The 22,911-nt window shown below is 39.9% G+C and overlaps 1 protein-coding gene across 2 annotated transcripts; it reads right to left on the minus strand.

The window, feature by feature from the left end:
- Positions 1 to 6,135: 6,135 nt before the first annotated feature.
- HTATSF1 (HIV-1 Tat specific factor 1) lies at positions 6,136 to 22,911 on the minus strand. 2 transcript variants are annotated; one of them, XM_057718730.1, is made up of 10 exons: positions 22,474 to 22,911; positions 22,042 to 22,235; positions 20,138 to 20,318; positions 19,422 to 19,469; positions 18,800 to 18,954; positions 15,889 to 16,052; positions 14,514 to 14,613; positions 9,942 to 10,031; positions 8,894 to 9,031; positions 6,136 to 8,383 (listed from the first exon to the last, which is right to left on the minus strand). In XM_057718730.1, exons 2-10 carry the CDS (start codon positions 22,225 to 22,227, stop codon positions 7,148 to 7,150), a joined length of 2,298 nt encoding a protein of 765 aa, XP_057574713.1. In that variant the 5' UTR covers positions 22,228 to 22,235; positions 22,474 to 22,911; the 3' UTR covers positions 6,136 to 7,147. The 2 variants fall into 2 exon arrangements, with proteins under 2 accessions (XP_057574713.1, XP_057574714.1); XM_057718731.1 differs by lacking the exon at positions 22,474 to 22,911 and having other exon boundaries at positions 22,042 to 22,369.

Here is a 22,911-nt window from a genome sequence, read left to right on the forward strand (position 1 = left end):
GCTTCCTTTTTCCTCCATTGTTTGTCCTCCTCTCAGCAGTCAGCGTGATCTTTCTGAAGCAGAAATCGGATCACGTCACTCCTTTGCTTAAAAGCTCCAAGGGCTTTCTTTTGTATAGCCTTCTTCCGACAGTGTGTTTTTCTGTGTTGGAAATTACTTAATAAGTAATAGGGCACTTATGTTGGGATAACACAGAAGTTGTACCGTTTTTCTAGCATGTTAACGTTTTGAAGCGATCTGTGGCAAATTTCCTCACCATTAAAAGGGCCTGAGCAATACATGAAGACCCTAAGCAAAAAGCAGGAAATCTACAGAGACTTTCCTTTAGTACTAGTGTGGCTGGTTTAGTGCTTTCAATAGTGGCTGTGGTCTTTTCTGTGGTAAGCTATCTGTCCAAGCTCTGAGTACAGATGAAGATGCTGCAAAGGCATGTTTCCCATGGGAAAATGATGAAAAATAAAAAGGCTATGTCCTGAATCACTTATTTAATTTCACTGAAGATGGTCTTTATTAGAAGTGAATGTCCTCAAGGACTTACATTATGGAGGAGGAAGCTAACCCAGGGTTTAAAACTGTGAAGGATTAACTGGCGGGGATACAGGGCACAAATGCCACAGAGACATAACTCCAGTATTACTGTCATTGAATTGGTGTTGCTTTCTTTTCTTTCTTTAAAATTCTTTTGGCTGCATTGGGTCTTCGTTGCTGTGTGCGGGGCTTTTCTCTAGTTGCGGCGAGTGGGGGCTACTCTTCATTGTGGTGCACTGGCTTCTCGTTGTGGTGGCTTCTCTTGTTGCGGGAGCATGGGCTCTAGGTGTGCAGGCTTCAGTAGTTGCAGTATGCGGGCTCAGTAGTTATGGCGCACGGGCTTAGTTGCTCCGTGGCATGTGGGATCTTCCTGGACCAGGGCTTGAACCCGTGTCTCCTGCATTGGTAGGTGGACTCAACCACTGCGCCACCAGGGAAGTCCCCAGCACATCATCTTGATTTGATTTGTTCCCAGCACCTACCATCTCAATTTATCTTTTAAAAATATATGCACTATCTCCCCTCCAATTTCCCCTTGTTCATTCCTGTATTCCCAGACCTAAAACAACGTTTGGGCCATAGTCTGCATTCACTGAATGAACAGATTAACTAGTACTTCTGAAAGTTTTATAAGCAAACTCCTGGTTGTGTGGGACTCAGGCATAAAAAGCTTTAAGATTCGCAGGCCTGTTCTTATATTCCATGGATATTCTTGAACTCTCCCATTCATTCATTTGAAGATGTTCATTGACTTCACCATTGTGCCTGTCATCATTCTGGGCGACTTCAATATCGAAGTGGAACTGGAAATGAAGCTCAGTATCTTGGTATTAAGACAGTGAGTTTGTAACAGAGATATTGGTATATATACAAATGAAATAGAGTCTTCTCACCAACTGGCCCAAATCCCGACCCTTCTGGACTTTGCATTTGAATCTGGCTCTTGTTTCTTCATTTTCATCAAAGATGGAGCTACTTCTACTGGTTAGTGATAATGCTTGTAGTCAGATTGGAAGGGACCTAAATTAGTTTGTAAAGACAACATTTTGGTAAAATTTCCGGTTGTCTGCAGAGCAGGTAGAGAGAATAACATGACAGGTAAGAAGAGCACCGGGAAGTCAGAGAATGAAATCATTGTATGAATCAAATGAACGGATTTTCCAATGGAAATGTTCGTCTATTCATTCAGGAAAGACATTTTCTATCCAGTAAGATTTCCAGAAATGAGGATTCCATAAGCTCCCCACTGAGAGGTCCTAGTGATTAACTGTCAGAAAGCTTAACCTATCTTACCAAGGCTTTTTGCTATAATTCAAATCCAGTTCTGCAAGATGAAGAAAAAGAATGTAATAAAACTGTAATAATGGAATTTTTTTATGTTCCCCAATAGAGATTAACTCTACCCGTGAGCCTTGTGTTTTCAAAATCTTATCTTTATATTAGAGATAACTGTTGTTACTCCTCTTCTCTTGCCCTACTTGAAGTTCTTCACATTTTTCTAAAAATGTGGAGATTCTCACAGAATACAATGTTTCTGATGATTCCCAACCCTGAAAAAATATTTGATTGTCTATTATGTGCCAGTCATTGTTCTAGGCTCTGGAGGGATAGCAGAGCCCAGGAGAAAGCCGTGGCTATTACCGAGCTTGCAAGCAGCCAGGGGAGGGAGAGGGGGGTGGGGAAGGCAAGTAAACAAATAAGATAATCTGTTGCTGTGAAAAGGATTCAACAGTAATAGCATCAAGGGGGAGAGGAGGGTGGGTTACTAACGGTCAGGATTTCTAAGCAGGTGATACTTAAACAGTCTGAAGGATCGGAGAGATCCAGATTGGCTGGCAAGAGAGCATCCCAGGCTCAGGCTCATTCCTGGGATGGGAATGAGAACCCCAGGAGATGGTAGTGTCACTGTGACGAGTCTGGAGAAGCAGCAGGGCAAGATCACTTAGAGCTTTGTGCTCATGCCACAGCAAGGAGTTTGAACTTTATTCTAAGTGCGACTGGAGCATTTAGAAAGCCATCACGGCACTGTGGGCAGTAAATGCAGTAGAAGTGGACATGGAGAAAAGCGTTCAAATGTTGGGTGTATCTGGAGTTAGAATCAACATGGCTTGGATGTGGGAGGTGAAGAGAGACATCAAAGATGATTCCTAGATGTGGGGTTTGGACAGTTGGGCTGCTGAGGTGGGAGGACTGGGGGAAGAACAGAATCTTTTATTTCGATATTGAAATCATCAAGAATGATGACGAGGTAGTGGTAAAGCCAATGAACTTCTTCAAATGAATGAATGGGAGTGTGCAAGTGTATCCATAGAATACATTCACTCATTCAACGAATATTTATTTGAGCCCCTATTAAGTGCCAGGCATGGTGCTAGGCTCTAGAAATGGTATTGCTGGATCACTGCCACTGTTTTTTTGTTTTTTGTTTTGGCTGTCTTATCTCAACATAGATTACAGCTGCCATTTGAGGAGAGTTCATGCCTAATGCTGCTTTTATTCTCACTGCTATAGTGAGTGTAAATACACCAAACCAATAGTCTAACACTACTTGTATCTTAATATGGTAATATTCCTTGTAAAAAGCATTTAAATTATATACAAATTTTTATTACCCTAACCTATAACTTCTTAAGAATCACCTGAAAACCAAAGCTTATCTTATTTATCTTATTTAAAAGATAGTTTTGGGAATTCCCTGGCAGTAGAGAGGTTAGGACTCTGTGCTTTCACTGCCGAGGGCCTGGGTTCAATCCCTCGTTGAGTAACTAAGATCCCATAAGCCACGTAGCGCTCCGTGGCCCCCCACCCCCCAAAATTTATTTTTTTTAAATAAAAGACAATTTTAAAATAGTTAAAGAAAAGCAAGAGCTCAAGATATCACATTTTCAAATTTTAGACATTTAGGTGAGTCTAGAAATTTTTACATTAAGATTTTGCAGGTTTATCATTATTAAAGTCTAATTTCTATGAAAAAGCTGGAAATGGCAAATCAAAAAATGATTTATTCTTACAACTTTGCTCTTCTAACATTATCATTGCTATTTCAGCAGAAACATTACAAAGGGGTGTGAAAAGTAGAATACTGGCAGCAGAAAAGCCACCTTTGTGCTGCTGCGGTCTCAGCTTTTTAAAATTTTTTTATTTTTCATTTTTAAATTTTTTATTTAAATTAAAAAAAAATTATTGTCCAAGCTTTCTTTATCTGGCCTGGGACCACTGGTGCATCTTCATCACACAGCCCAGAAATGCTACGGATAACTAAACCAAGGGTCCCCAACCCCCGGGCCTCGGACCGCTACCAGTCTGGGAGAGCCCGTGAAGCTTCACCTGCCGCTCCCCATCACTCACATTACCACCTGAACCACCCCCTCACTCCCCTCATCCCCCCCATCCGTGGAAAACTTGTCTTCCATGAAACTGGTCCCTGGTGCCAAAAAGGTTGGGAACCACTGAACTATAAACACAAGCCAATCTGCAGATGCTATGAGTGTAATGTATCTAACATCAGTATCCTCTTGGTTCCAAATGAAAATTAAATCTGTAGGACAGAGCTGAACACCTAAAAATAAACTTTAAACTGTTTAGTATTTTTCTCAAGCAATCCATCCCTGTGATAATGGGTATCTGAGACCTCAGGCTATTTGCAATAGCAATTAGTGATTTCAAAAAGGAATAATTTTAACATTTTTCCCTCACATCAGGTTGTATATTTCACTTAGAGACATGAACAAAGCTGGTCAGGTAAATGAGGTGTTGTAAGAAGCAAAAATAATTTGAGCAAACAGATTTTAAATGAATAGATGTGACTGTCTAAAAAAAGGCACTCAGTTTGTAAATCTGAGACTCCATAAAGAAAAATTAATGTATAAGAATATTGACAAATATTCACAAAGGGCATATTGGTAAGTCTTCCGCTGCTGTCCAAGCCACGGCATTTTTCAAACTAATTAAGGGCACTTTTTTTTTTTTTGGCCTGTGCCAGGCTGCTTGCAGGAACTCAATTCCCTGACCAGGGATTGAACCCGGGACACAGCAGTGAAAGCACCCAATCCTAACCACTAGACCACCAGGGAACTCCCAAGAGCACTTCTTGGCATTTGAGAAAGGTGTATTCAGAAAATTAGCTAACTCCCACCTTTTCTCCAAGCCTCAGAATCATAAATTTACAACAGGAAAACAGATTCCACTTTAAAAAGGAAGCGGTAGTGGCTTCCAAATGGACCAGATTTGGCAACTCAGGGCTTGAGAAAGAGCCCACGGTTATTGAAGAAGGAAAAGAGATTCTTGGAACAAATTACTCCAATTTGGCTGTCAGGTTTCTTTTGTAGAAAGCAGTAATGATTTCAAAGATTTTACTAATATGGCAAGACCAGTAACATTCTTACCTTCTAACATGAAGTTCCAAGTTGGTTTTTTTTTTTAATTTATTTATTTTATTTATTTATTGGCTGTGTTGGGTCTTTGTTGCTGCACACGGGCTTTCTCTAGTTGCTGTGAACGGGGGCTACTCTTCATCGTGGTGCACAGGCTCCTCATTTGCAGTGGCTTCTCTTGTGAAGCATAGGCTCTAGGTGCGTGGGCTTCAATAGTTGCAGCACATGGGCTCAACAGTTGTGGCTCATGGGCTCTAGAGCACAGACTCAATAGTTGTGGTGCACGGGCTTAGCTGCTCCATGGCACATGGAATCTTCCCAGAGCAGGGTTCAAACCCATGTCCTCTGCATTGGTAGGAGGATTCTTAACCACTGCGCGACCTAGGAAGCCCTCAAGTTTGTTCTTATACAAGGTACTCGTAGACTCAGAGGGCAGGGTATTCAAGCCTTTCAAAGGCATCCCCAAAGCAACTTCTAGTTCATGCACTCAGGGTTGAAGACATTATTTGATATTTATATATAGTCTTAAGGAACATAACTTCTTAGAAACTGTCAGGTAACTGTTGAGCATTGCTGTGCTTACAATCCACCCTTATATTTTAATTTTCTTTTGATAATGGGATGTATTGTTGCTTCACAATAAATTCCATTTTCAGGACCAATAAAACCTGATTACTTAGAAAACAGGTGAGTGCTTCATGACTCTTCATGTCTGCTCATCAATATCACCTCATAAATGATTTACCACTTTACAGCTGTTTGTGACTTTCGCTTCCAGGGTGTTTATATAACAAGAGCATGAGTATTTGATATCAACCAAATTAATGAGCAGGGGAAAAGAAGTTAAAATGAAAATGGCCTCCATCTAACAGTCTTAGAGCTAATTTACGTTGTAGTTATGTGTTCCAACCACTGGGTATGGAAAATAAAGCATTCTTTCCCTTTCAGTTAGAAAACCAATTCTCCAACTAATTATAATAAATTGTAGTAAAACACAATAAACAGTGTTTAAAGGCTTCTGGCTTATCTTTAAAGGGAACACGATTTTGGTTTGCAATTTTTCTATGTTTAACTTTCTTCACCTCTTTTACTGATTTATCCCTGGTGAAAAGGCTAAAGATTTTTAATAGATCCCAGACATCAACTAAAAAATTCTCAGAAAGCTGTCTTGAAGTACAAGAACTCTTTTCTGTCTAAAGAGGGTAATGATTACACTGACAGGTGGTATAATGAAAAAGCACCAATGCAGTTTATTTTAATTCTTCTAATTTATGAGAATAACTTCTTAATGCTACATCAGAAGTTGATTCATCAATACTGAATTTGGAAAGCGCAATAAAGAAAGACCCAAATTTTTATTGGGACTACACAATTTAGCATAGTACTAGGTACCATGATTCTAGAACAAAGTCAAAAACAAAAATCTGAAATATGCATGACAAAAGTTCTTAAACTCCAGGGGATCCACCCCACACCATATACAAAATGTTGTGTAGTGTATGCATAGATTTTTCTGGGTAAAGATTCTGTAACTTTAATCTACTTCTAGAGGGGCCCAAACAGTAAATGGTAGACTTCTACTCCCCTCTATATTTTCAATAATGGAAGCTGTGGACCTCAGGAAGTTTACTGTTGCAAATTTAAGACTCAATTTTCACGGGAAGAGGGTAGAAAAGAAAAATAAAAGTAACTTGTGAGGACTGGGCAGGAAAAGACTCCAAAATGTTCTTTACTTCTTAAGCTTTAGTAACATGTTCTGGTTTAGAGCGGGGAAATGGGCACATCAGTGGTAACACCATCAACTGGAAGCAAAGAGACTCCTACAGGGATTTTTCAAGTCCTTAGAAAAACCAAACTTTAGTATGGACAAAGCAATAGCAAGAATTAAAAATGCAATTTAACTCAGGTCTAATTTTCCATTTCTGCATATTAACAACTTATTTTTTATTTTTGAATATCACAAACTTCAATCAGAATACTTTAAAAAATATTATTCTGCATGCACTTAACAAATCTGACAAAGGACAAGGATCCAGTTGACTTGCATTATGCTATGAAGTTTGAACTGAACAGCCAATTAACATATACTTAAAATCAGTAAGTACAGGTAACCATAAACACTTCACTGCATTAATCTGGTGGCATCCTACCTCTATGCACACATTCGTGTAACACTACTAGTAATTACCCTGGAGCAGAGGCAAAATGGAGATGGAGGAATCGCCCTAAAAAGCAAGTTTAAGGGATTAAATAGCGTCATCATCATCGTCATCATCACTACTGAGGACAAAGCTGCTACCTGTGGACAGGGGCCCTTCCTCCTTAACATTCCCTAAACCATCCGCAGTCCCTCTCTCATCCGAATCTTCAAACAACTTGTCACTGGAATCGTCATCAAACAACTTCTCGTTGGAATCGTCATCTTCGAACATCTTTTCATCTATGTCTTCATCTTCCTTTTCATCTACATCTTCCTCATCTTCTTTTCCATCTGAATCTTCAAACACCTTTTCATCTGCATCATCTTCTTTGTCCTTTTCATCCGCATCTTCCAGCCCCTTTTCTTCTGCATCTTCTTCATCCTCTTTTTCATCTGACTCATCATCAAATACTTTTTCATATGCATCTTCCTCTTCTTCCTTCTCATCTGACTCTTCATCAAACTCCTTCTCAGAGCCTTCGTCATCAAACACTTTTCCGGAGCTGTCATCTTCAAATTCTGATTTTTCTGAGTCATTTTCTTCTAACTCTTTTTCAGGAACGTTTTCATTAAATTCCTTGTCAGAGCCATCTTCCTCAAAAGCTTTCTCAAGGCCATTTTCTTCTAACTCTTTTTCGGAGCTGTCTTCAGACTCTTGTTCTGAGTCATCATCTTCAGCTGCCTTTTGGGGGCTGGTCCCCTCCTCAGACTGCTTGCTAGGGCCTTCTTCAGACTCCTTCTCAAGGCCGTTCTTGTCAGGATCCGTTTTGAGTCTCTTCTTTTTGGACTCTCTTTCACGGCCATTCTCTTTCGACTCTTTTTTAGGACTACCCTCTTCACGCTCTTTCTTGGGGCTACCTTCTCCGGACTCTTTCTCGGGAAAGTCTTCTTCACGCTCTCTTTTGGGACAGCCTTCCTCAGACTCTCTTTTGAGGCAGCTCTCTTCAGATTCTTTTTGGGGACAGCCTTCTTCAGCCTCTTTTTCAGGGCCACTTTCTTTAGCAACTTTTTCAGAAGCAGCTTCAACTTCTCCCCCATCTTCTGTTTTTTCAAACTTCTTTTCATCTATAGCTTCTTCAAACGCCTTTTCAGTTGCAGTTTCTTGAACATTCATTTGAGATGTGCCAGGGTGCTCAGAAAAATGCCTAACTCTAGAAGGCCCTGCCCTTTCTGGAGCACAGACAGAAGTTGAATGCTGAAGGCCTCTGTTGGCCTCAGGAGCGTTGAGGAAAGCCTCCCATCCTCTCAGCCTTTCCTCCCTTTCTCTCGTGGTCTCCTCCACCTGTGTACACATGGGAGCTGCCATTAAAATATGTTTTAGCCCAAAAGAAGTAACAACGTCTCTGAACATTTCTAATATCGCCAAAAGTACTCTGGTTTTATAAGGTATCACTTTTAAGAAATCAAAGCAATTCCCTATCTTCAGTTTCCAAAACTTTACCTCTTGATTTACTAGAGTGACGTTAAAATCATTTAAATATACGCCCAATACTGCAGCACTGCAGAAATGTTTCATCAGTTAAGAAGTTAATAATTGAACTGTCTGTACTTTACAAGACAGCAAGGAAGAGAAGCACTTTAACGTGTTCTTTTCTTACTGCTATTCTGAGCAAGCCTCAAGATTTCAGACATAAACTGAAAGACTGAATCATTTTTCTTTCCATACTCTGAATATTTAAAAGAAGTACTGTTAAACAGATTAAACGGAACTTAAAACTTACGTGAAAAACTGCTAATCAGTATTTGTTGGTAATGAAACAATTCGTGTGCCCCTGACAGTTGCAGAACTCACCTGATAATCTGTAGTCCCATCCCATGCTTGGGCAGTTATTTGACGGCCACCAAACCACCTTCCATTGAGGGTCTGAATACAATAATCAGCTTCTTCCGGTTCCCTAAAGGACACAGAGGCCACACCATCGGGGTGTCTCTAGAAAAACAAGGAAGAAAAAGAAGGAATGAATGAGACGACTTAAAGTAAAACATACACATTTCACAAAGTTGGGAAGTAGTGTACCTTCTGATCATTTGAGCTAAAGATTTTATGTATGCAGTCTTTCCTCCCTTTTACTGCAGCCAGTAACACGCAGCTAGTTGCTTCTTTAGCTTAACCTTGCCTAGCAAAAACCAAACATGATATCCTTGGAAATGTTCCTGCTGATAACACTGCCTAACGAGAGGCAGAACAGTATGGTTGTTAAGAATGTGGACTCTGAAGCTAAATAACCCTGGGGTTAAATCCAGGCTCTGCCACTTACCAGCTTGGGCAAGGTGCTCAATCTCTAAACGTTCTCACCTGTAAAATGGGTAACTCAAACGGGTAGAATAGCATCTACTTACCTCAGAGGAATGGGAGGATTTAATGAGATAACGTGTAAAGTAGCTGTAGCATGCAATTAATAAACGCTGACTCTTTTAATTATGTGTCGATTTTGGATGTTAAAAAAAAAGGTGAAAAGGGGAATATACAAGAGAGTACTTTTCTTGATTGTTCTTCTCCAAATATGGAAGAAGAAACAATTCACAAAGGGGGAGATGTGGTCAAATAGGGAGCCATAAGGTCTCATACATATTTCTTATACTTTCTTTCACCTGATCATAAACTCTAGATGATAAAGGAAAACAACCAAGGCATATCAAGTCTATCAAAGCCTTGGCCTGTAATCCATGTTCATCTAATTATGCTATCTAATACTGCTAACAGATGACTACCACTAGACACCAGAACTACTACATAAAAACATTAATCTAAAACTTGGAGGCATACTGACATTTGGTAATAACTCATTACAATGGAAGAACATTGCTTTAGGAATCATTTGTCCAAGCCATGAACTTACATCAAAGAGAAGGAGCTTCCTAATTTGTCCAAACTTTGAACACTCTACTCGAAGGTCTTCTCTGATCTCGTTCAGCACCAGTGGATCATCCTGCAAAACCACACTTGATTAAAATGGGTCTGCCCCCTTTGTTAAGTACAAATCCCGAGAATCAAATTTCTTACTTTAACAAACCAACAAATAAGAAAAGGTTTTGCTTGAGGTTAGTTACGTTTGTCTGCAGTCTACAAAATTAAAAAAACCAAAGTCAAAGGAAGTTAGACTCCCACAGCTACCGCTACTAGCACAGGTCTGCCCTGCTTTAAGACACTCGAGTGGACAAGGGTGGCGGGCAGCAGTAGGAGTGTGCAGTGGCAAAGGAGAGGGAAGGGAAGTGTCAGTGGAAACCGCAAATAACAGAAGCTGTAGCAGGTGAAGTCCTGTGGCACACAGGAAGTCAGAGACTGCTAACTCCTATGTTCTGCACGGGCATCACAATGACTGAACCGATGAGAAACCTTTGCTGTGTGTTTTGCATAGCTTCCTATTTACAGAAATGTCGTAATGGGGAGACATATATCCCTTTCATTGACTAGGTGTTCTAAGATTCTTCTTTGTGCTTCCAAGATTCTATTTTAACTCATAGGGTAAACCTCCCTTATAAGGATTCCTGTTCCCCTTGCCTCCTACCACACTGCAACAGGACCACACAAACAAGGAGCTGTTGTTAAGCACACAATAAAATACCTTCTTAGCTACTTCTCTCTTGCAACTCTGAGTCTATTAATAATACTCAAGCACTGCTGCTTCTAGTTGTCTTGAGTCCACCGCCCCCCCCACCCACCAAAGCAAAAGGATTTAAGATTTCCTGTGGGAATTAACAAATCTTTCTCCAAGTCCCAATGCATGAAAAAGGCTCATAAAAAAGTTACATTATCAACTTGAATTTCAGCTACATACAAATATAAACAAGGATATCCCATCTACAAATTTCTATTGAAGCAGGTTTATACTTTTTAGGAAACATCTGAATTTGTCTATCTCATAGGTTTATACTTTCCTCACCAACTAAAGAGAACAACAAAAAATGACAAGTGGCTTCTCCTTCCTAAAGTTTGGTCAAAAGGCAAAATAAACAGCTGGTAGGCAGTTACTGAGATCAAATTTAACATCAAAACTATAAAATCCTATAAATCTGAGGCTTCTAAAAGTACAGCTGGCAGGACTCTGGATTTCCCTCACTTATAAAATCTAACTTTGGAGACTATGCCGATTTGTTTTATATAAAATTCTCAGGCCTGAGAGGAATGAAGCATAAACTCCATTTACTCATTTGGTAAAGTCATGTGGTGGCTTTTAGGGATGCGTGTGTGTGGGTAGCTCCTATTAGATTGTGAGCTTTCCGCAGGCAGGAATCTTGTTTGACTGAATTTCGAATACCTCGCAGAACACAGCATGGTCTTTCACACAATGAACACTCAATAAAAGTTTTTTCAGAGTTTGATAAACTGTTCCTAATAACTCCATTTTATTTACCAAGGGAAATCAAGATTATATTAAAAACAAACAAAAACTGTTTCAAAATACTTAACACATTTAAGCAGGATTCCATTGTAGGGGGAGGGGTGCATTACCGTTTTTATTTCTTTCTCAAAGTCTCAGTACCTTTCCTAAAAGAATATTGAATTTCAGCCAAAGACTTCCCAGACCTCTTTTCATCTTTACTAGCTTGAAAAACAAACATATCCTCACTGCTACACAGTATCATGAGGCTTAAAGATAATAACCCTCTCCCCTGGGAAATATCTTTAGCCTAGCTAAGCATGAAAATTTTCTAAGGACAACACTCTGCAAACAACAGACCTGAAACTAAACTCACACTAAAATGCTAAAACCTTCTGCAGTCAGCGCTCATAATTTTTTTTTCCAGGGGGTGCTTTGTTTTCCCAGGAATAAAGCGTATTTCCCATTCCTTTCCAAGTGAAACCTACACTGTCCAAGACAGTAGCCACTGACCACACATGGCTACCGAGCACTTGAAACGGGGCTTGTCCAAATTGATGTGTGCTGCAGGTGTGAAATAAACACCAGATTTTGAAAATTTAGCACCAAAGGGGGAAAAAAACATACTGTAACATAGCTTATTAACATTTTTATACTATATGTTGAAATTATAAGACTTTGGATATACTGGGTTAAATAAAATTCATTATTAAAATTAATTTCCCCATTTCATGCTGTACCTGTACTGTGGCTGCTAGAAAAATTTAAATTACACATGGCTCACATTACACTTCTACTGGACAGCACTGGTATACACAATGAGAAACTTACCTTTGCATGTGAGTTTTTGGTTCTTCATCTCTTGACATTCAAATTTGCCAGGCGTGATTTTTTAAAATAAAGCTTTGAATTAAATACCAAAACCCCCCTAAAGTTACATGTAAAATATTAGCCTTCATTGTTTTGCCCTGATACCAAAGAGTATTTCTAGGTATTTTGGCTCTAACACTAGTCAACTGTTTGGAATAAACATATACAGGTGTACCTCAGAGATATTGCAGGTTCGGTTCCAGCACAATAAAGCGAATATTACAATAAAGGAAGTCACACGAACCTTTTTGGTTTTCCAGTTATGTTTGCACTATACTGCAGTCTATTAAGTGTGACAGCATTATATCTAAAAAAGACATGCCTTAATTAAAAGCTACTATATTGCTAAAAAAAAAATGCTAACCGTCATCTGAGTCTTCAGTAAGTTGTCATAGTAACAAAGATCACTGATCAGAAGTCACCATAACAAACATAATAATAACGGAAATGTTTAAACTGCTGGGACAATTATCAAAAAGTGACACAGAGAAATGCAGTGAGCAAATGCTATTGGAAAAATGGCACTGACAGACTTGCTCTATGCAGGGCTGCTACAAAAACTTCAATTTGCTTAAAAAAACAAAACAAGGGCTTCCTAGGTGGCGCAGTGGTTAAGAATCCGCCTGCCAATGCAGAGGTCACGGGTTCGATCCCTGCTCCAGGAAGATCCCACATGCCGCGGAGCAACTAAGCCCGTGTGCCACAAAAAAAAAAAAAAAAAACAAAAACAAAACAAAACAAAAAACAGCAGTATCTGCAAAGGGCAATAAAGTGAAGCACAATGAAACAAGGTGTGCCTGTATTCCCCCCCCAAAATCTGATTTTTTTTCCTTCAGACTTCAACTTGCAGAGGGCCCAGACAGTTAATGAATTAACTTTGCATTTATATTCATGTTCAAGTGTTAGGAGTATGAATGTTGTGAATCAAGGATCTCAAGCCACAGAAATTAACAGGTCACCTATTTAAAAAACCGATTATCTACCAGGGAATCAAAATGTAGGCGAATCGTAGGAAATTCTGGAGTTGTACCTAGTAGACTAGAAACCATGATCTATCTATGCTCGTCTTTCAAAGCCCCACCTGGCAGGGACAGCATTTCAAAAAGCATCGAGTGTGCATGTGCACGTGTGTGTTTTTCAAACATGCTTCATTATCACTTCAAGTCTGAAGTAGCTCTGCCATATTTCAAGATTCTTCAGGATTCTAGTCAGAAGAGACACCAAAGAGTATGAATAGACCGCATGTATCTTTCCAATGACCTCAAAAGACACAGACTCCATAGGAGCACAGTAAACCCTATCGCGTCACTACCTGCAGAGATGGAGTTCAACAGACAATTCTGGGACCCCCTCTAAGGGGGATAAGATGACACTGCCACCCTAAGTCTGCTTAACTGCACAAAAGGAACAAGAGTGGGCCCTGGATGCAACTAGATCATTTGCAAACCGTCTGGAGTTTTACATTATGAACAATTTTTTCTTCTGTGTAATTTGTTATTAATTTCAGAATCCAGGCAGAGAATAAAGAATTGTTCTTCCATGAATGATCCCATTGGTCTAGGCCAAAACACAGAGATAAGAACAAGAGGCAGAATGTAACACAAGGTACCCTGATAGCAATTAATATTCCTTAAACCTCTCTAGCAACTCTTCCTCCTCTCCCTTTTACTTGCTGTTCCTAGAATCTTACATGGATACCAATTATTACAAAGTCCTCTTAATAGCCACTAAAGAGGTCTGTATAGATTAGGTCCTAAAAAAACAATCTGCACTACTCAAAGGTCAGGGGCTATATTTCATTAACCTAATGTTTTTCAAGTATCAAACTTTTAGCATGAAAGTGAAATTTCCATTTCCAAGTGTGAAACTGGTCCTCCCCACCAAAATCAGCCTGTATTGCTGAACTATACTCAAAATCCACAAGCGACTCCCATAAATCTTTTAAAGATTATATTTTTAATCATTTCCCATACCAAGTAGCTGCTGCTTGCGACCACAGTATGGGTATTAGACAGCTTTACCCAGGATACGATTAATAGAATGCTGGGCCGCACGTGGGAAAATCTGAAACCTTCAACTGATTCCTGGTTCCATTTTCTGAGCCTGACGACTACATGAGCATGCAGGATGTCACATGAGAAAGATGGGGTGAGACAAGCTTTGGGCTCCCTTGAAAGAAAGCACATCTGTGTTTCTATCAGTAAGAATACTGCTTCCTACCTCAAAATCCATAGGATGAAACATATTTTTAATGATGACAACTCGCTCGTGGCGCATTCGGGACGGGCCAGCTCTTCTCTCAGGTCTCCAATCCAACTGCCTAATGCGACAAAGCAGGAACAAGAAGCTGTGAATTTTGTTTCACACTTGTCAGAGAGAGAAAAAAATGAGCAGTTAAATATAATCCTCTACTGAGCACTTAATTATTTGATTTATAATTATTTAATTTGATAATTACTTGATTCCAAAACAACAACGTGTATTTTAGTCACAGTTCCATTACAACTTCCTGAAATAAAAATAATGGGCAGGTGAAAGCTGGACTCAGTATCTGAAACCCCCTATATATATATATTGCTCAGAACTCCTGTCTGGTTACAAACATTCCAATGAGACTCCTGAATATTTGCTATTTAGTATCTATGACTATCTAGGAAGAGACACTTTGAGGCCAAGAAAATGTTCAAATTGTATCGAACATTTCTTATGATTATGAAGAACAAACGGCATTGAAATATATAAAACTACTCACTCTTTGTTATAATTTTAAATCTTACAGATGCTTATAAAATTTTTAGGATCTTTCTTTGCCCATAATCCAAAAAATGAACTCTAATGCATTCTTTGCTCCACAAACAAAAAATTAGGTATCTATTTTAATGATTCCTGAGGCATCACAACTAAATGCTTCTATGATCATTTTACCATTAGTTTAAGCACAGTGTAAGAAGTGTTATTAAAATTCACTCTGATAAAAGTACTTATCATTTTGGCTAATTTCTTAAAACCAGCATATTTCAAAACACATATCAAATAAATGGATGAACAGAAACTTGATGACTTGTATATACTATACACAATCACACAGTACATTATAAAATGATAAAACCTATCATTTCTAATTTCTAACTCCTACTAATAAACCTGTATGTAAAATCAGCTCCTGGTGTAGCTGATTCCACCCAAATCAAAAATGAACTAACAGCTCTGGTACATAAACCTAAACCATCTTATTTAATCTGATGTTCAACATTTTCTGTAGAGATGGCATTCTTATTTCATTTAAGCCCATGTTCTATTAAAAATGAACACCCAAGAAAATGAAAAATGCCACCACTGCCAAATCATCCTATTACACAGATTACAGAGGGTTTCTGATGATCTAATGAAATTCTATTTTTAAAAAACTTTTACTTTATACCAGAGGATAGTTGATTTACAATGTTGTGTTAGTTTCAGGTGTATAGCAAGTGAAATTCTTTAAAAATAATCTGTAGGCATATTTGATGGAACAAAACTAGGTGGTTATTACCAGAAGTATACTCTAGGATATGCATACGAAATCTTTCAAAATGGAAAAAAAAAAACCACAAACTTCTGTTGCATAGACAGCTTTTTCTTGTAGTCTTTGCACTTCTTCTTCTTCTTTGAGGCATCATATTCCCCCTTCAGTTGAAACCTTGCCACCTCCACATGTAATTTGTAGCCTCTAATTTCATCTTCATCCAAAAGCTTTAATGCGAGATCCACAGATTCTCTCTTTGTAAAGGGGAAAAAAACAAGTTACAGTCAGTAAGTTACACACTGAAATGAAACTTCAGGAGTGTTTTACATGAATGATGACTATACATAAAATAAAGATTTAAATGTAACTACATACATGGGAATAAAGAACTCCAGAACGCGGATTCGGAAACGTGCACTTAAGACATAGCTGTCCCCAACCAGTTATGTGAACCTAGGCAAGTTATTCAAGCTCACTGAGCCTCAATTTCTTCATCTGTAAAATGGGAATGGAAACACCTTCTCTGCAGGGTTCTTTTTTTTAAATATAAGTACTTTATTATTATTTTTTAATTAATTACATTATTGGCTGTGTTGGGTCTTCGTTGCTGCACGCGGGCTTTCTCTATTTGTGGTGAGTGGGGGCTACCCTTCGCTGTGGTGCACAGGCTTCTCATTGCAGCGGCTTCTCTTATTGCGGAGCACGGGCTCTAGGCACGTGGGCTTCAGTAGTTGTGGCATGTGGGCTCAATAGTTGTGACTTGTGGGCTCTAGAGCGCAGGCTCAGTAGTTGCGGCACATGGGTTTAGCTGCTCCGTAGCATGTGGGATCCTCCCGGACCAGGGCTTGAACCCATGTCCCCTGCATTGGCAGTGGGGTTCTTAACCACTGCGCAACCAGGGAAGTCCCTTTGCAGGGTTCTAGACAAAATTAAATAAGGCACATAAAGTATAGTGACTGGCATACAGAAGGTGCTCAGTAAGTTATACCATTACTGGAACAGTAGTTTTGCCTTTTGGAGTCTCAATTTCTCCACTATACAATGAGGCAAATGGACTTGTGTGATTTCTAAGGTGCACTTCAGTTTTAAAATTCTAAAAGTTTACTACTTAAAAGACTAGATGGGGGCTTCCTAGATGGCGCAGTGGTTAAGAATCCGCCTGCCAATGCAGGGGACACAGGTTCGATCCCTGCTCCAGGAAGATCCCACATGCCGCAGAGCAACGAAGCCCGTGCGCCACAGCTATTGAGCCTGCGCTTTAGAGCCTGTGAGCCACAACTACTGAGCCCATGTGCTGCAACTACTGAAGCCCACGTGCCTAGAGCCCGTACTCCGCAACAAGAGAAGACACAGCAATGAGAAGCCTGCACATCACAACAAAGAGTAGCCCCCACTCACAGTAACTAAAAGAAAGCCCATGCACAACAAAAAGACCCAACACAGTCAATAAAATAAATAAATAAATAAATAAGTTTATAAAAAAAAAAGACTAGATGACTCAAGAAACTGGGGACAGCACAGTCAGCCTTTAATTTCTGTGTCCACCTATTAAATGTAGGTCTGTGATATACTGGGAAGAAGATGATTACCTTGAACATTACACACACACCTGTGGATTCTGCATCCTATACAAAGGGAGCAACTGTCAGCTCTACACAGATTCAAAGATCTGAGGACCTGAGGGGAACTCAAAAGGACAACTGAACTCACTCATGCAATCAAATATGGATCCTGGAACAATTAACTATATTCTCCTGGAACTCAATTTACTGGTTTGGCAATCTTGCAGTTTTATGGGTCATAAATTTTAAATATAAAGTTTACCAAAACCCCACTTTTCTCTGTAAAATTTTAAAACGCAATCAAACCCCCTAAGAATCTGTTCACAGATTTTTGGTAATCCTTAAAGAACTTATAAAGCACTCAATCTCCTTACATTTTAAAATTATACAAATATCTTCCTATAATGGCCACATTCATGTATGATCCCATCATGTTCAAGAACCAGGTCAAAAACCTATCTCCCCCAAAGCCGTCAGCTTAATCCTACCCCCTCTGATTTCATTGAAATGTTGTATACTCACAACACACTCATGATGTTGGTACTGTTGTTTTATCACTTTGATTTTACCTTGCAATGATTTTCAGGTTCCATGACATATGTACATGCCATCATTGTGCCCATTTCTTTTCTACCGTGCAATAATGCATAACACATGCTCCTAAGGTGACAGGCGTTCCAAAAAGGACAGCTGCCTTTGACACTGAGCTTTCCCCCATGCAATTTATGATACTATGAATACATAAAGTTCTGCAACTATCTGTTAATACCACACTCTCTTCTCTCTCATTTGAAATGTATTTCAAAGCACTAAGCGTAAGTTATCACCTCCTTTATGGTCTAATTCAGGGGTCAGAAAACTTCTTCTGTAAAGGGCCAATGAGTAAATATTTTAGGCTGTGTGGGCCCTGTGGTCTGTGTTGCAACCACTCAACTCTGCTGTTGAAATGTGAAAGGAGGTATAGACAAATTCGTAAATGAATGAACGTGGTCCTGTTACAGTAAAACTTCATTTACAAAGAGAGGCAGTAGGCTGAAGTTTGCCAAACCCTGGTCTAATTCATTCTAATGGGCAAACAAAATGTTACTGGCTTTCTTTTATTTGTGGATTTTTAGAAATATGTTCCTTTTAGAATATGTTCTGCATTGATTATATGCATACACTCTTAACGAGATCTTTGCAGCGAGAATTTTTAAGACAAAAAGAGTACCTTGGTAATATGACTTACATAATACCTTGACCTGATAACATATTTTCTTACAAAAGCAAGTGAATAATCTTACCAATGTGATACACACAGGCACAACCTGAAACAACAGTTTTCTTCACATCCTTTTCTGACTAGCTCTCACTCTTGGTTATCAACTATACAAAATTATAGCCCTGGTTCCTGAGTTAAAAATGGAGACAAGAGAAACTTACTTGACTATATAACTAACCTTCAAATAACAGCAAAGTCCATCTCCTTTAAGATTCCCCTGATTATCTTTGTAAAGCTTGACCTTAAATTCTTCTGTTTGAGGATCTCTCATAATAATGCCAAACCTGGACATGAGCTGTATAAATTCATCCACTGTAATGTCTGGAGGCAGACCTGTGACATTAGAGGGGAAAAAAATTATAAAGGCATCTACAACAAAGGTGAGGGTTATTTAGGGATGCTACCAATTTGAAATCTATAACTCGGATGAGTGCAATTTTCATTTTCTAAAAGTATGTAAAAATTTCACATCTACAGACTTGAAGAAATTTCATGTTTTAACGTATTCAAACATACATTAAAATCATGCTTTGCTTAGGCCTTGTATCAATGAATCTGAAGGGGCGAACTGCTGTGAGTTACCTAAAGCAGACACAAAAGATGGCACGTAAAGTTACATATACTTAATTTTTCTTAGTTTCATAAAAAACAACATATTCCTCGCTCACGTAAATGGCTGAACAAATAATGACACAATAATAAAAAACAGAATTTGGAGAAACAAAACTAAAAATCACTTTGTGAAAAATCTCAAAATCAAACATTTTCTACTCTAAATGTAGTTAAAAAGGTATACATACCAGACACGTACACATTTGTATTTCTGTCTTCTTCAACATGAAACCATCCTAAAAATCAAAATCAAATAAATAAATAAAACATTTGCAAGAAAAGGTAAGAGTCCCTTTATGAAATCCTGACAGCGTGGCGGTTTCTCAAAACTTCCAGAAACTTTTTCTTATCCTTAGAACAAGACAGACTAAATCAAATCACTGTCCAGCTTTCAAAGTATTTGGATCTTTGGACAAATAATTCATTTCAGAGCCCTGTCTGAAAAAAGATGGCTAGTTTATCTTGGTTCTTTACGAATCTGATACTACCTTTAAAAAACCTCACCCCTGCACTGACTTTAGCCCTTGGCATAAGTTGCTTCTGACTCCAATCTACTGTGTTAGACCCGGCCAAGCTGAAGCAAAATTGACTTCTTGAGTTTAACTAAACTCAAAAAATACAAAAAAAATAACCTTGCAAACAGAACTTTAGATAATCTCCTAGCAATAGCTCTATTTTGCAAAGGAAGCAACTGAGAACTGAACTGAATTGAAACAGCCCACTCGATGCCCATGGGTTACTGAGAGCCAACATATGAACCCAAATAATAATAATTTTTAAAAAACCCATCTTATGATTCTGTCAAAACTATGAATATTTTATAATTCTCCAAAAAGTAACTATATATACACACACTCATATTTTTTATTTTTACATTCATGTTTTGCAAGCCAAATCCACTTGCCTGATTCAGCCTTTCTCTTTTCTCCCCTCTTTTTGGTGTCACTGACTTCAGGGGTATTTCTTTGCGGAGGTTCCTCTGCAGTCCTAGCACTGAGATCTTGGACACTCGCAGTAGAACTAGATGCACCATCGTTAGAAAAGCCATAATTGGCCTGATATGTAGCAATGAAATCTTCAGTGATCTAAACAAGAAATTGACCACACACACATACAGAAATTCAAAAATGATTTCCTCCCATAAAAAGTTTACACTGTGTTAAATAACAGCATATTCAGTTATACAACTTATACGTTTCTGTGGATAACAGTAATTAAAGTATAAATGCAAGAACAGTCACCTTATACAGAAAACTGCACATAAAATAATAAAAATTAAGACATGGGTACTTGGATTATCAACACGAAAGTCTGAGATACTATTAAAGGCATTTTAAGTGACAGTGGCACCTTTTCTAGTTGTTTTGTTTGCAAATTACTACCTCTGCAGTCTACTTGACTAAGGCTACAAATAAATATAACAAAGGAAGTACCAGATAACAATAAACAAAAACCAACCGTCAACTAATAATCTAACAGAATCAAATTTTCTTTTAATATATGGATGAACAAAAGTATATGTACTCCAAATGTTTAAATACCTGTAGGCGGAGAACACAAAGACTTAGAACTCTGATTTGGTGTACAAAGAGTGGGGGCTAACAATTATAAAATTAAATGCTACTTTAACACTCACTAATTAAACACTTTTTCATTTAATGTCAGGACAAAATCAAGAACAAATCCAACTCACATTTATCCTCCTGGCTCTTAAGGAAAAAACACAATCACACAATGAAAGAAATGTAGTTATATCTTCATACCAATCAATGTTTAGGCACATGTAGGAATGAGGAAAATTTAAAACTTGAAGTTTGAAGAGGTACGGGCTTCCATAACATAAAAAGCTAGAGCCACAAATTAATCCATTATCAGATGACTGTTAAAGGACTCAGAAGGCTCTTGAAGAAACCAAATCTGCACTCTAGCTAGCACCACCAGTACCCGAGTGAAATAGTAAGTTTAACAATTCGGAGGGATTGGAACACACACAAATACAAAATGGGAAAGAATAAAGTTGAAATAAATAATTAAAAAATAACACTCAAATTACACAATGGAGACATGGTGTGTACTACTGGCTTGCAAGTCTATTAGTGTGTGATGAGTATCCTTTTTTCCCACCCGGAAGGTGAGACTCTGATTAACAGGGTACTTTGACCAAAAAGTTTAGAGAACCAAGTTTAACATCAATCGTTCTACTTCCAAGCTAAAATAGAATACTTAACAATTTCCAAGTACTCTAAATAAATATGCACAGGTCTTTTCCATCCATATTCTGTGCACCGCTTGTCATACTCCGGTGGTGATATGCTTCAAACATACGTGTCTAGGGACAAAATTTAGTACGAAAGTAAAAAGAGGTGCAAAGTTCAATCAGTAAAGACTTATCAATTTATCAATTTTTCAAATCAAGAAGTCGCATTTTGCACATAGCACATCAGCTAAACATCTGAATTCCTAGGATAAGTAAGATTGAGGCTACCTGAGATTAACGTCGACTGAATTTGCTCTTGGTGTTTTTCCTCTTTGCAATAAAAAGCAATCACCAATGCAATAAGCAACTGTAACCTTCATAGATAAAATTAATAAGGCATAGAAAAGACTTAATAATGAAATTACATGGAAGACATCTCCCTAAAGATTTCCGCTCCTTTACACGTCGGTTCTGATACAGACACAACAAAAAGAAACATCACTATCCAAAGGGGCTCTAACCCAGGACCTCGTAAAAGAAAACGTGAAAGGGGCGCCCCGCCGGGCTGGCCAGGCAAGCTCGCTGCGCAGCGGCGCCCGTGAGACTTTTACCTTGGGGAACCAAGCCTTCTTGTTCAGGTCCCACTCGTACGGGGTGTCAGCCGGCTGCTGCCCGAAAGAATCGGATTCTCCACCGGGATCTTTCTGGGTGTCGCCGTCCTTGGTGTCTCCGTACAATTCTTGCATTCGCAACTGCTCATCAAACTCGTCGTTCGCACCCAAGTTGCTGCCGCTCATGTTGCCGACTTAGCCCAGGGGTAGGGTCCAGGAGAGCAAAGAGGCCGAGCCGATGATGGAGGGGAACAGAGAAAAGGAGGCTAGCCGTGCTCAGCCCGCGCCCCGCCGCCCCCCGGCCCGCCTCCCCACGGCGCCCCAGCAGCCCCCGGGAAGTCAGGGCCGCTCGCCGGCCGCACCGCCCCCGGCTCCGCCCGCCGCGCGCGCGCACGCGCCGCAGCTCCCCGGCCCCGCCGCGCCACCGCCCACCTGGTTCGCGCCGCCGGGTCTTGCCGCCGCTGCTCGATCCAGGACGCAGCGGAAGCGCGCACGCGCGCTGCCGCCGCCGACCGGGTCTGGGGCGACTACGGCTCCCGCGGCAACGTCCGGAAACCACCTGAAAACGGAGGCCCGCTCAGCCTGACGCCGTCGCCATTGTCGGCGCGTCGCGACGTCGCGGGTCGCGCCGACCCGCCCCCAGTGGCGTCAATAGGCGCCGACGCGGGCCGGCGGCGTGGGGCCCGAGAGGCGGGGCTCCCGGGGCCGCGCTGCTGCCGGGTGGTGATGCTCAGCCGGGTCGTCCCGGCGTGGGCCCGCGGCGCCTCGGGGACGCTGCACTCCGCGGGGTCTGCGGCGGGCTGGGAGGGGTCGGGGCGAGGCGGTAGCCCGAAGGCGTGGGAAGGTTCCCACTTGGCCGGCGCCGGAGCG

The sequence above is a fragment of the Hippopotamus amphibius genome, chromosome X (assembly GCF_030028045.1).
Source record: "Hippopotamus amphibius kiboko isolate mHipAmp2 chromosome X, mHipAmp2.hap2, whole genome shotgun sequence".
Classification (NCBI taxonomy): domain Eukaryota; kingdom Metazoa; phylum Chordata; class Mammalia; order Artiodactyla; family Hippopotamidae; genus Hippopotamus; species Hippopotamus amphibius.

Coding starts and splice junctions, on each gene's coding strand:
- HTATSF1 (XM_057718730.1), bottom strand. CDS start 22,227: ATGAGCGGCAGCAACTTGGGTGCGAACGACGAGTTTGATGAGCAGTTG. Junction 16,053..18,799: donor GACTTTGCTGTTATTTGAAG/GTTAGTTATATA, acceptor CCCTTTACAAAG/AGAGAATCTGTGGATCTCGC. Junction 10,032..14,513: donor TTCATCCTATGGATTTTGAG/GTAGGAAGCAGT, acceptor GTGGTTTTGCAG/GATGATCCACTGGTGCTGAA.